We start from the raw sequence: 12,069 nt of genomic DNA on the forward strand, positions 1-12,069 counted from the left end.
GCAGACCACCATTGTTACCATATATCATACATCCATCACAATACTGCATCAACGTCTAACTCCCACCAACATTCATCACCAGTTCACTACAACCACTACCTATTGAGATAAGGCTTGCATGGTTAAATTCATCCATTTCATTTCAGAATTTGACCATTAAAGATTTTTTTTTTTTTTTTTTTTTTTTGACAAGATCTAAAATCAATTGGGTTTTCAATAGTGACATCTTGCAGCCGACAATGGTAGTAACTAAGATTGAGATAGTGAAGTTAATCGTTACGAGATCTATTGTGCGACTAAGATGTTGGCGATGGCAAGGGTGAACTCCATGGCAGTAGTAGATGGTTGCTAGGGGTTTTAGAGAGAAGTAGGAACTGCAAGCCCAAATTGATGAAATTGAATTATTAAAAAAAAATGAGTGACCAAACACACTTAAGATAACAAGTATTTTAATTACATTTGTCTTGAATAAAATATCCTGAAGTGATTGTTTTTTTTTTTTTTTTTTTGACAATGAGTACTAATAAAGAAATATAAAAAAGAAAGCAACCAACAACGAACTACACTACACAAACCCAAAAAGACACTTGCGAGCAAACTTTATTCGAGCCAAGTTGGAGTACTTGAAGTCCACACTAGGTCCACGACCACGCTTTGCACCCGCAAGAACCACTTGACACCCTGCATGTGATATAGGTCGACCCACCAAAGAACCAATTTTCCTAAAACGAGGGTGATAAATAGATTGACGACGATGAAGTGGTTGCCCTAAAACCTTGGCGCTGAAATGCAAAGTGGAGAACTGATAACTTGGTACACAAACTTTTCCCACAAACTCCTGCGAATTCATCTCTCCCATCTGACTATCAGAATTAGAAAAGGTAGTCATGCACTCCAAACTGTTGTGCATCACAGGAGCACCTGAGGATTGCTGCAACGTGAGAACCGGCTGAGACACTAAAATGGGCACCGTCTGCCGATCATCATCACATGAAACCTTTTGTGAAGGAACGGTAGGGAACATCGCTACACTGGACTTCACATCGTGGGAGACCTCTGTCATAATAGAGGTGATCATCTCCTCCGGATAAGACTGCAAACCCGGAGCATACGTGGACTGCAAAATAGGAGCTTTCAGGAACTCTAAAGTTGACACTGCCTGTTGCTCCAATCCACTAGGGGACTTAACTGAAGTGGAAATAGAGGTCTCTGCTTCCCTAGAAGTTACATCTTGGGGGACCTCGGTCTGGATAGAAGTTTTACTGGGATGAACCCGAATTGACATTAATGACATAGAGTTAGAATGGTAGAACTGAATGACCTTGCCTTGCATAACCTGCTGTAAATTTGAAGGAGAAAGCCGAAGGGATGAACTCGAACCATGCCGAGAAACAAACTCATGCATACGAGGGACTTCAACCTGAGGAGAAGGTGGTAAAGACTCACAATCCATATCATTACCAATCGAATCTGAGTGGAAATCACATTCCATATCAGCACTCTCTGAAACTGGAAATGGGAAAATACATTCTTTATCATCACTAAACGAACTAGGCAATAATACTGGCTCTGAAACAGCTGGACTTAAACCACTACACTAAACCCCAGCAATTTGAACCACTTCCGCTGAACAACAATCTTTGTTTACCTCACAACCAACTACACAGTCATTAGGAACTGGAGAAGTCGACTCAACTTGGGTAACAAACTTGACCAACTTACCCCTTTGTTTGTCATCGACTAAAGACACATCTTGTAACAAACCTTCAACACAATGCAACTTTGTTAACACCTCTGTATCATTAGGATCATTTTTAGTAGCCTTAACCAAATCCTTTCTAGCGGAACGAAGCTTGCCTAATTCTTGATACGCAGAAGCCCTCCTATAAAGAGCCTTTATATGATCCTGAAGTGATTGTTATATACTTAAAATCTTATATGCCTGCCTTATCAGTATAAAACAGAAAATTATAAAGATCTAGGTCATCTCTCGAGTTAAAATTCTTCGACTACACAGCAAGCCAACAATTATAGAACTGAAATATAGATTTCATCACAGGATTTAGCTTTGACAAAAGTTCTGCTCGTATAGTCGACATGTTGCATGCTATAGGGTATAGTTGCAGCCATATAGAGTTCCCTGTGATTTACCAGGTATATAGCAACAGAAACATGTTCCAAAACATATATACCCTAAACAGCTAGATAATATGAAACCAATTAACATGTGAAAAGAAAGTAATACATTTCAAACTGAGTATCAGGATTATCAAGCAACTCTATCTCAGTCATAACATAACAAGATCCACAAAACATATTAGCTGCAAAAAAAGATACTATGCTAACAAAATAACAAGGTCCACAGACCACCCTAAGTTTCCTCATCAGGTCTCGACACTATCACTTCACTTCTTGGCTTTCTTGGCCCTGTAACAAATTAAGTCTCGAGTTAGATCATCATATATAAATTGGAAAAAAATTGTTGATACAATTGCAGAAACTTGGAATCAATTGCAACAATCAACTTACTGTGTTGGCTTAGGAGCTGCTGGAGCGGCAGCTGCTTCAGGTTGTTTGGGTGCTTCGGCATTTGGTCCCTGAAAAAATGAACACCCAGGAATTATAAACAAAGTAGCAAGAAAGCTCAAATTAGTTACATAACATTCTTTTCAGATATAACAGTATATATTGCATATGAATTTACCAGAGCCAAACGCTCTTCTCTTCTTGCCAACTTCCTCTCCCTGCTAGCCTTGTTCTTGGCACGCTTAGCCTCAAATTGGTCAGACAAGGTCTTGTCTCTTGCCTTCTCAGCCTTGGTCTTGTGGATGCTCTCCATCAATACACGCTTGTTTTTGAACACATTACCCTTGACCTTCATGTACATGTCATGGTACATGTGCTTGTCAATTTTCTTTGACTCTCGGTACTTGCGGAGCAACCTCCTAAGAACTCTCAACCTCCTCATCCACAAGATCTTGGTTGGAAGCCTTGCCTCCCTAGTACCCTTACGCTTACCTAAAATAAACCAAAATCAAGCTTAATATCACATAAATGGTTCTCATTTAATCAAGTAAACTCCAACAAGCCCGACATATTTTACTGGAAAGATCACTAGATATGTCAAATGCTTTCCAAATGATCACTTCCAATTCCTGTTACTAATCTACTTATTGCAATGAACTTCATACACATCAGCTCCTCATTATACAAACCAACAAATTTAGACAGCAGAAAATTTAACAATAACACTCTATTCAGGTTGATGATATGCATACCGTGTCCTGAGTGACGACCCTTCCTCTTTGCCTCCATCATACGACGAGCGCGAGACCTTGAATGAATCTTGGTAGGCTTCCTGATAATGAAACCATCCTTAACCAACTTTCTGATGTTTTGACCTGAACAAATCAATCAAACATAAATCCCTATTCAGCCACATCTAACAACAAACAAAACCTCATTCACAAAACAATCGACACCAAAAAAACAACTTCAATTGCATAACAAAAGCCATATCAATGCCAATTAATTTCCAAAACTATTACAAAATCACAATCATCAGGTAGCACATAACAGTATAATTTGCTTAATAAGACCTATATTGAAAAAACAAGATACCTCCTTTAAACTCACAACCAATTACGCAGAAATTTCGTCATTTGCAAAGCTCATATGTTCAAATTTCAAGTTCTAGATTTAAAACTGTGACAAATTAATACTAACAAAATCGATCGATAAACGCAATTTATACAAAATTATGATCTCATCAGAAAACGTCGTACAATTCGATCGAGGATACATCAAATAATCACAATTTTCCAGAAAAATTCGAATAAAAATCACTAAATAAACTATAACAAGAATCTCTAGGGTTCTAAATCATATAATCATCAGAAAAAGTAGAAAAACATCAAAATCTAACAATCGATTGAACAAATAACACAATTACAAAAAGAGATTGAAAAGAAAAAACGAAAAGCAATCGAAATCAAAGGAGAGAGAGAGAGGAAGAACGTACGAGAGTTAGCCATGGAAATTTCATTGCCTTCATTAGGATCGAGCCAAACTTTGCCACGACCACACTTGAGGATATCAGCGGCGAGCCGCTTCTGAAGCTTCAAAGACACCATTGTTGTTGCTACGAGTTTCTCTCTCCTCTCACTCTCTCTGTGGTGGGAGCTGCTAGAAGATGGGAAATGGAGGAAGAGGAGGCTTAAATATCACCAGTTTTTAGAGCTAGGGTTTGGGGATTAGGGGTTTACCCATTTTGCTTTTTTATTGGGCTTTTGGGTTGGGCTTTTTTTATGGCTGTATTTAATGGGTTGATTCGTTCAGATTTTTTATTTGAGGCTTAAAGTTTAGGGAAAATATACTGCATAAAGTCTTAGATTGTGGTATTTAAAATTTTGGTTCCAACTTATATTGGGTGAATTTTATGGAAATTTTGTCAGGAATTCACTTATTGAAAAAGCACTTGTCAAAAAAAAGAAAAAGCACTAAATAAACTATCTCACAATTTCTAGGGCTAATTCATATTATCATCATTATCCATTTTATCACTAATTTTTCAACCATAGTAAAATTTTGAGTAGCACTATTCATTTGTGATTTTCGACTAGAACGTCTGATAAGTAGAGTCCACGTTTTATTTTTCCTCCTTGAATTGGTTCTAACCATCGTCTGTATAATTATGCCAAACAATTTTATTCAAACTTCATGAATCAGCTAGTCAAAACATATATGGAGTATAATTAACTAGTTATCTCATGCAATCAACTCTTAATAACTAGCTATCTGCTAATAATCAAACAATTCTTAATACAATAATCAAAACATCTAATCCAACTAGCTATTCGCTACTTACTAAACAGGGTACAAGGCATTAGGGATATGATCATATGAGGCAGATGAGGGTAGGGTAAATGGATAATGATGGCGAATTCGTAGGTGAAATAAGTATTCATATACAACAAAAACCTTTTTTATTCGGTATGAGTTGGGAATACAATTAGGGTCCATTAGGATATGTAGCAAAGTAAAAATACAACTCTGAACTCTCCCCTTCCTTTTCTGTTGAGTTGTATTATCATATCTTCGAAGCAGGTCACTTTTGTTTAATTATCGAGCTTGTGCACAATCCATTCATCATATTTAATTAATTTTCGATTCAAATCAAAATACTACATTAAAATAGTTTCAATCAAGCTCGGTTCAACCGTTCAAGTCATTGCAATTCACAAAGTTTAGTTAATTCTTGATGGCTTTGCTTCATTTTAAAGCTTAACATGGGTCAAAAATTTCAAGTCAAAGCTAATCAGATTTGGAGTCAATTAATTTTGTGAAATTTACTTTCATGTACTTCTCTGTATTTTCTCTCAAAACCAACAATAAGTGGATCACACAGTACTATTAGACTAATATTAGGAGTATATTCCATATGCAATACATAAATTCTTATACAAACTTAATACATAATTATTATTGAAACACTACAAACATTATACTATATTCATACCATAATCAAAGGTATGGTTACACTACGCTTGCCATCAGTCCAAGAGACTGAACTAGTAGCTTGTTCATTTACCATGATACCTTGATCTTTCAAAGCCGAAATTGTAATAGAAAAACTTTGTTTATCCCATTTCTTCTTGAAACTCAATTCAAGAGGACTAACAGTCACATTAAAACCTGCAGGACTCGTAACTTTCACGGTATAAGTTGATGCAGTAGCGTCCACACTTGTTAAAGTCCTATCAAACACTTTGCCTTCAATATCAGATGGCACAACTAAGGCAGGGTAGTTTAAGTCCCACTCATTAACCTTCGATTTTTCGTCACAAATAACTGATTTCTTCACTATGATCTTCATTTCAGTCGCATTGTACCCTGTAGCACATAGATTTTGAATGAAATCATCCTCACTGATGTCATAAACTAACCCGGGATCATTCGCCTTTTCGGGATTGACATGTCCTGCACCAGTACCCCAATAAGACTCCTGATCTTGATTCTGTGTCATCTTGCTCATCTCATGGTAACCAATATACGCCGTGGTCATCAAGGCGGACTTGATCATAGCCGGCTTCCAATCAGGGTGAGCATTCTTAAGCAAGGCGGCTAAACCCGAGACATGAGGGCAAGCCATAGATGTGCCTGACGCAATATTATACTGAGTAACCCTATGGTCCTCATCCAGCCTAGAAGGCGATACCTCTTCAGGCCACGCAGCCAGTATATCAACCCCTGGCGCGATCACGTCAGGCTTCAGTACATACTTAGACACATTATTTGGTCCTCGTGACGAAAATGAGGCAACCACCGGAGCTGGTTTTTCGCCTATTTGAGTCCCTCGACACACAATCGTCCCTTCTTTCACTTTCTTCTTACTTATCATATCCAAGAGCTTTGTAGTTGCTCCAATAGGTATGGTTAATCCGGGTATCGTATACGGGTCGCTTTTTTGCGTATCGTTTTCGCCTAATGTAGGATCATTCAGGGCGACAATAACACCCACTCCACCAGCTTTACCCACAACCACCCCTTTCTCAACTTTGTTGATTAGCCCTGGCGAGCAAATTACGATTTTACCCTTTACGTCAACGTCATCTAATGACCCTGGCATACATTGTTCCATAGCATAATCTGATGTAAAATGTACTAAAGGGAATGTTTTATTCTTTGGTAATGGATCCCCTGTGTAGAGAGAACTTCCTGAAAGAACCTCACCATTGTCGAGGATGACATCAGCAGGGAATGTTCTATCAATGGTGCTAGCCCCGACGGAGATGTACCACGGGGCGGAAGCCGAAATTTGTCCAGGTAAAGGTCCACCGTTTCCAGCTGCGACGGAGACAAACACCCCCTTCTGAAATGCTCCAAATGCGCCTATTGCAATAGGGTCTGTGGTGTAATCACGTGATGCGACGGGGCCTAAGGAGAGGGATATGACATCCACGCGGTCCTCCACGGCTTTATCCATGGCGGCTAGTACGTCCGCCCCGGAACACCCGAAACCCCAACACGTCTTGTAGATAGCTAGCCTTGCCATGGGAGCAATCCCCGTGGCTTCGCCTTCTGCGTACCCAAAGAAGGAGACTTTTTTGGTATTTGTACGGCCTGCGATCGTGGAGGCCGTATGAGTCCCATGTCCGAAGTCATCTCGAGCTGTTATGGGCTCGCCTTGAGGCATTCCACTAGCGAAACATCGTACGCCTACAATTTTTTTGTTACATAGGGAAGGTGGGAAGTCCTCCCCTCCTTCACATACACCCTTGAAGTGATCTGGTACAGGGCCCATCCCGTTGTCGTTAAAGCTCGGGTGCTCGGGCTTGATACCCGTGTCAATGACTCCAACCACGACGTTAGAGCCTAAGTTGGAGTCCTTTAGCAACCCTAGCGGGGCATGGTACGTGTCAAGGCCAAGGAAGTGGGGTGATCTTGTGAATTGAGGTTGGTAGACTATGTCTGGGATGATCGAAATGACTTCAACTTGAGCTCTTAATGAGTCGACATGCTTGGGCCTAAGCCGGGCCGAGAAGCCGTGGAAGACGGTGTTGTAAACATGAAGTAAGGATCCACTGGGATTAGAATTGATTCTATTAAGAATGGACTTGTACCAATCCTCAACATTGGAAAATTCATTGGGTTTTAGGTCATTTTGGATACTAATAATGTAAATTTGTTTATCTTGGTTACTACTATGAAGATTATGGTTTTGCACTGCCGTGGTGTAACGTAAGGAAAGAAAGAGTGTAAGAAAGATGATCGAAAAAATGTGAGACATTGTAAAATTTTGTGTTTAATTTGAGAGTATAAGAACACTTGTGATGCTTTCATGCATTTATATACTAGTAGCTTAGGAAGAGTTTAAGAAAAATAAAATTAGTGTGAAATGACTCTACCAGAATTCATTGCATTAAGTATGCATGAGAATATGGGAAGATGTTACAAAAGGAAATCCTTGATTAGCCATTGTTCCATTGATATAATGCCTTAACTAAAATTTTATAATGGGGATTGATTCATTTAGACATTTGAAGGTAGATGAATAATGTGATTATTATATATAATATGATCATATTTGAACATGATTAATGAATTAAGGGCACATGTATATTATCAATTGGTTTTACTGGTTATCGTGTCATGGGATAGTAGTTTGTGAGTGCAAATAATGGCTCAAATTACTTAAAATGTGGAAATGAGACAAATAGTTGCACAATGATCAGATTGCATCATTACATAAATGTTGAATGGAGTTTGTTGTAGTTGTTAGTTTTGTGGAATGACAAATAGGCAAATAGCACTCTTACAGTCTTACCAAGTTACCATGTTTTGCACGAAATAGTATCATAAGATTCTTTACCACCTTCTTCTCCACTTTTCTCCACTAGTCCATGCCACTTCGTCCCTCTGATAATGCTTCCTCTGTTGCATTGGTTACATGGGGAGGTAACTACATACGAAGTATATAGCTACTAAGTTACGTCAACAATCAGCATGACAAAAAAAATTTAACTTTATAATTGCAATGGATTGATTAAAAGACTCATAGAAACATTTACTAGTTTTGGTACGGACGGCGTTTAGTGAAAGGACTCATATCGTGCATGTTAAGTAGGTTGGTAAACAAGTTTTCATCATATTAGATTGACCGGGAAAAATAAGTTCTTATTATATCAATTCTGAAAAGAAACGTTTGTATCAAATATTCGTAGATTATCATGAATATTCATGATTTGAGAATTAAGATAAAAGTGAATATTTAACAATGAGAAGTTAGGGCAATGTGATACTTTCGATCAAATAAGTATAACATGTTAGACTTGTATATATAGTTGATTCATGTAGGATCACCTGCATTTGACTAATCTTAATAAGTATTGTCGAAATTATAGTTGGATTTGGATATGGGCCAAAGAAGCATGAGGGTCAGTCATACATGCCATAAAAATGGTCTGACTGGGGCACAAGCTAGCTTAGCAAGGCATGAGGAACACTTCAGTGAGCCATATCATGAACCTTACATGTACATAATATTTTAATAATTTTGGCACAAGCATAATAAATTGACTCTGCTTGATTTTAAATTGTGTTGAACCGTGCTATGCATGTGAGCTCCCTTAAAAAATATATATAAAGTGAGCCTATATATGTGACACGACAGTACGACACAATACGTAAACTGTACTATGTGTAAATTCCATTTATAAAATATCGGCATGAACTTAACACATCACAACATTTTTTTGACCTGTTTCGGGTACAATTTGCTTGAACACAAAATCTTATAACATGGCCCACGGGATTGCACAAGCACAACCCTATGGCCTCGTCCAACTTTCATTTTTCAACCAAAACTTCTCCGAATACCCATACACAAATAACATGTAGTCCATGCATGCATGTTAGTGCTATACTTTGATTATTCGAATAATAATTTTATTGATCGTCTATTCATCTTTGTTCTAGAACAAGGATTCAAGGTCAAAATGCAAACAATTGACTATTTCTTAATTAAATTTGCCAATTAAAATGATTGACTTGTTACTTTGTTAGTAAGTAATAGAGAATTGAATAAATTAAAGTTGAAAACAAGACAGTTAGAGCACAAGCTAGAACTGTGAGCGCCCACTGAGACGTAATTCCAAAACTATGAGCGCACCTGGGAACAACACTTGCAACTTGCTTCGCCAATATGCAACTTGCCATTCTACGTGTGTTCAACATTCAACGACCACATCCATTGAATTACTTTAACAATTTACTAGAAATATTGCACATTTGAAAAAGAAAAATTATTAAGCTAGAATTTAAGTCAAAAACTTTATATTGATTGAAACATAACCCCTTAGTATATGCTTCCTCATCTGTCTCTTTTTGTTTGCACCATATGACTCGAATCATTAATCTTTTACATAAAGTGGACTTATGGTGCAAATAAAAGGAAACAGAGGAAGTACTCACTACATAAATTTCTTAAAGATGAAGAATTTTTTTACCCTCCAACATTGTTCATTATTAATTTGACCGCAATTCAATCGATTCATTCAACATTAGTCTGTTAGACCCATCCAATGAGGCAAAGGAAGTACTTAGGCCCTGTTCTCTTACATTAAAATTTAGTTCAGCTCAGCTTCTAATTTCCTTCTCTTATAAAATATTCATTTCAGTTCAGTTCAGTTCAGCTCAGTTCAGTTCAGTCAATGAGAACAAGCCCTTACTACGTAAATTTCTTAAAGATGAAGAATTTTTTCCCCTCCAACATCATTCATTATTAATTATTTGACCACAATTCAATCTATTCATTCAACATTAGTTTGTTAGACCCATCCAAATATAGTGGTATATCTTAATTTTTTTAAAAGAAAAAAAATTTAAGATCAAAATTTAGTTAAATTTTAAAATTAATCCAATCATGTAAATTGGAAATAACTTAAGAATTAATCAGTCAAATTAAGTCAATAGACAATATTAGTTGATTGAAGATACACAAAGTACATTACCTTTAATCTGATGGACTTCACTACTTCATGGCTGATGAGATGAAGCATCTTCATGAATCATGAATCCAATATGATTTTTTTTGACAATTTATAAACCATGTGGTTGATTAACAATTCTAAATTAGGTCATTGCCGTATAATTATCAATATAACCCGTCATAATATTCAATTCAACCTGTCATAATATTGTGAAAGATAAATGTCAAGTCGTAAGATGAAAAGATACTCCGTTGAAAACACTTCAATTACAAAAACTTTAAATCTTGAAAGTTGAAACAACTACTTCCTTAAAAAACATCATAGACTTCTTCTTCAAAAACAAAAAAAAAAAAAAAAAAAAACAAAAAAAAATTCACAAAAGTTAAATCACTTATTAAAATTAGTAAATTACAATTACAAGCTGATAATTGTCATCCTTTAGCACAAATCAATGTTCAAGTAGAAGCAGCAGAAAGAACAGTAGCATCATCATCAAAATTCCAAAGCTCCAAAGTAGCATCTCCCTCACCCAACGACGGCTGAACAGTCGCTGATTGACCATCCAAATATGGAATTTCATAAAATTTCATGTCATTCTCATAACAATCATAAGCCATTAACTCCGCAGATAACTTTTGCACTTGATTCTCCTCCTCCTCTTCCACCACCGCAATCTCTGCTTTCGGCACCGGCACAACTTCATCCGAACCAAGCGTTGTATTTGATACTGAATTCGGAGCATTGTAAGCAGATTCTAAACCATACCTAGTTGATCTCTCTATACTTGATTCCAACCCATTCAAGTAATTGAACTCCATGTAATCGATTGTTTGGCTTTGAGAAACACAATTGTTATTGATAAACTGTTGTTGTTGCAGATTTTGAAAAGAGCGAGGATTGTAATGGTAGTTGTTGTTTAGCTGAACATTGTTAGTAAGATGTTGTTCATCTTCATTAGGGAAATTCACCTTAGCTTTTTTACCACGGATATTACGAGCTTCTTTATCGTAAGCACGAGCAGCTTCTTCAGGAGTGTTGAAAGTACCAAGCCAAACACGAACACCTTTCCTTGGATCACGAATTTCAGCTGCCCATTTACCCCATGGTCGCTGTCGAATTCCCCTGTATTGGGTCTTCCTCTGTTTTTTCGGCCGCTTTTCTTGTTGTACATTGCTGCCTGTTCAACAAAATTAATTACACCGATCAACACATGATTAAAATACATTCATAACACCAATCAACGCGTTTTTTTTAATGATGTTAAAAATAAAAAAAATAAAAAAAAGGATGAATACCTGAAGAAGAGGAAAGTGGCCTTTTAGGAGGATAGGAAACTTGTTTAGTGAAGTTGTCTGATGAGGTTGAGAAGAAATCATTCGGCCAAAAATCTGAACCAGAATTAAATCTGCCCTTATTTCGTGGGATTAAATCAGCTAATATTGCACCTCCACACATTTTAACAAATAAAAATAGGATTAATGTAAAAGATTTATGTCTTTTTTTGGATAAAAATGTTATGAAGTGAAATGTAAATATGAGAGGAAGAAAGAGGATAAGAAGAGTATTTATAGTGGCGGTG

At 37.0% G+C, this 12,069-nt stretch overlaps 2 protein-coding genes and 1 pseudogene across 2 annotated transcripts; all 3 read right to left on the reverse strand.

The window, feature by feature from the left end:
- Positions 1-2,220: 2,220 nt before the first annotated feature.
- LOC145618463 (large ribosomal subunit protein eL19y-like) lies at positions 2,221-4,195 on the reverse strand. The gene is made up of 5 exons (XM_081673236.1): positions 4,022-4,195; positions 3,279-3,401; positions 2,705-3,018; positions 2,530-2,597; positions 2,221-2,427 (listed from the first exon to the last, which is right to left on the reverse strand). The coding sequence occupies exons 1-5, from the start codon at positions 4,131-4,133 to the stop codon at positions 2,406-2,408; spliced, it is 639 nt and encodes a 212-aa protein (XP_081529362.1). The 5' UTR covers positions 4,134-4,195; the 3' UTR covers positions 2,221-2,405.
- A 1,317-nt stretch (positions 4,196-5,512) lies between these two features.
- LOC145616809 (subtilisin-like protease SBT1.5 pseudogene) lies at positions 5,513-7,789 on the reverse strand (annotated as a pseudogene).
- A 2,888-nt stretch (positions 7,790-10,677) lies between these two features.
- LOC145618251 (uncharacterized) lies at positions 10,678-11,976 on the reverse strand. Its single transcript, XM_081673027.1, has 2 exons — positions 11,786-11,976; positions 10,678-11,667 (listed from the first exon to the last, which is right to left on the reverse strand). Exons 1-2 carry the CDS (start codon positions 11,943-11,945, stop codon positions 10,946-10,948), a joined length of 882 nt encoding a protein of 293 aa, XP_081529153.1. The 5' UTR covers positions 11,946-11,976; the 3' UTR covers positions 10,678-10,945.
- Positions 11,977-12,069: the final 93 nt, after the last annotated feature.

The sequence above is a fragment of the Chenopodium album genome, chromosome 26, assembly GCF_948465745.1.
Source record: "Chenopodium album chromosome 26, dcCheAlbu1.1, whole genome shotgun sequence".
Classification (NCBI taxonomy): Eukaryota; Viridiplantae; Streptophyta; class Magnoliopsida; order Caryophyllales; family Amaranthaceae; genus Chenopodium; species Chenopodium album.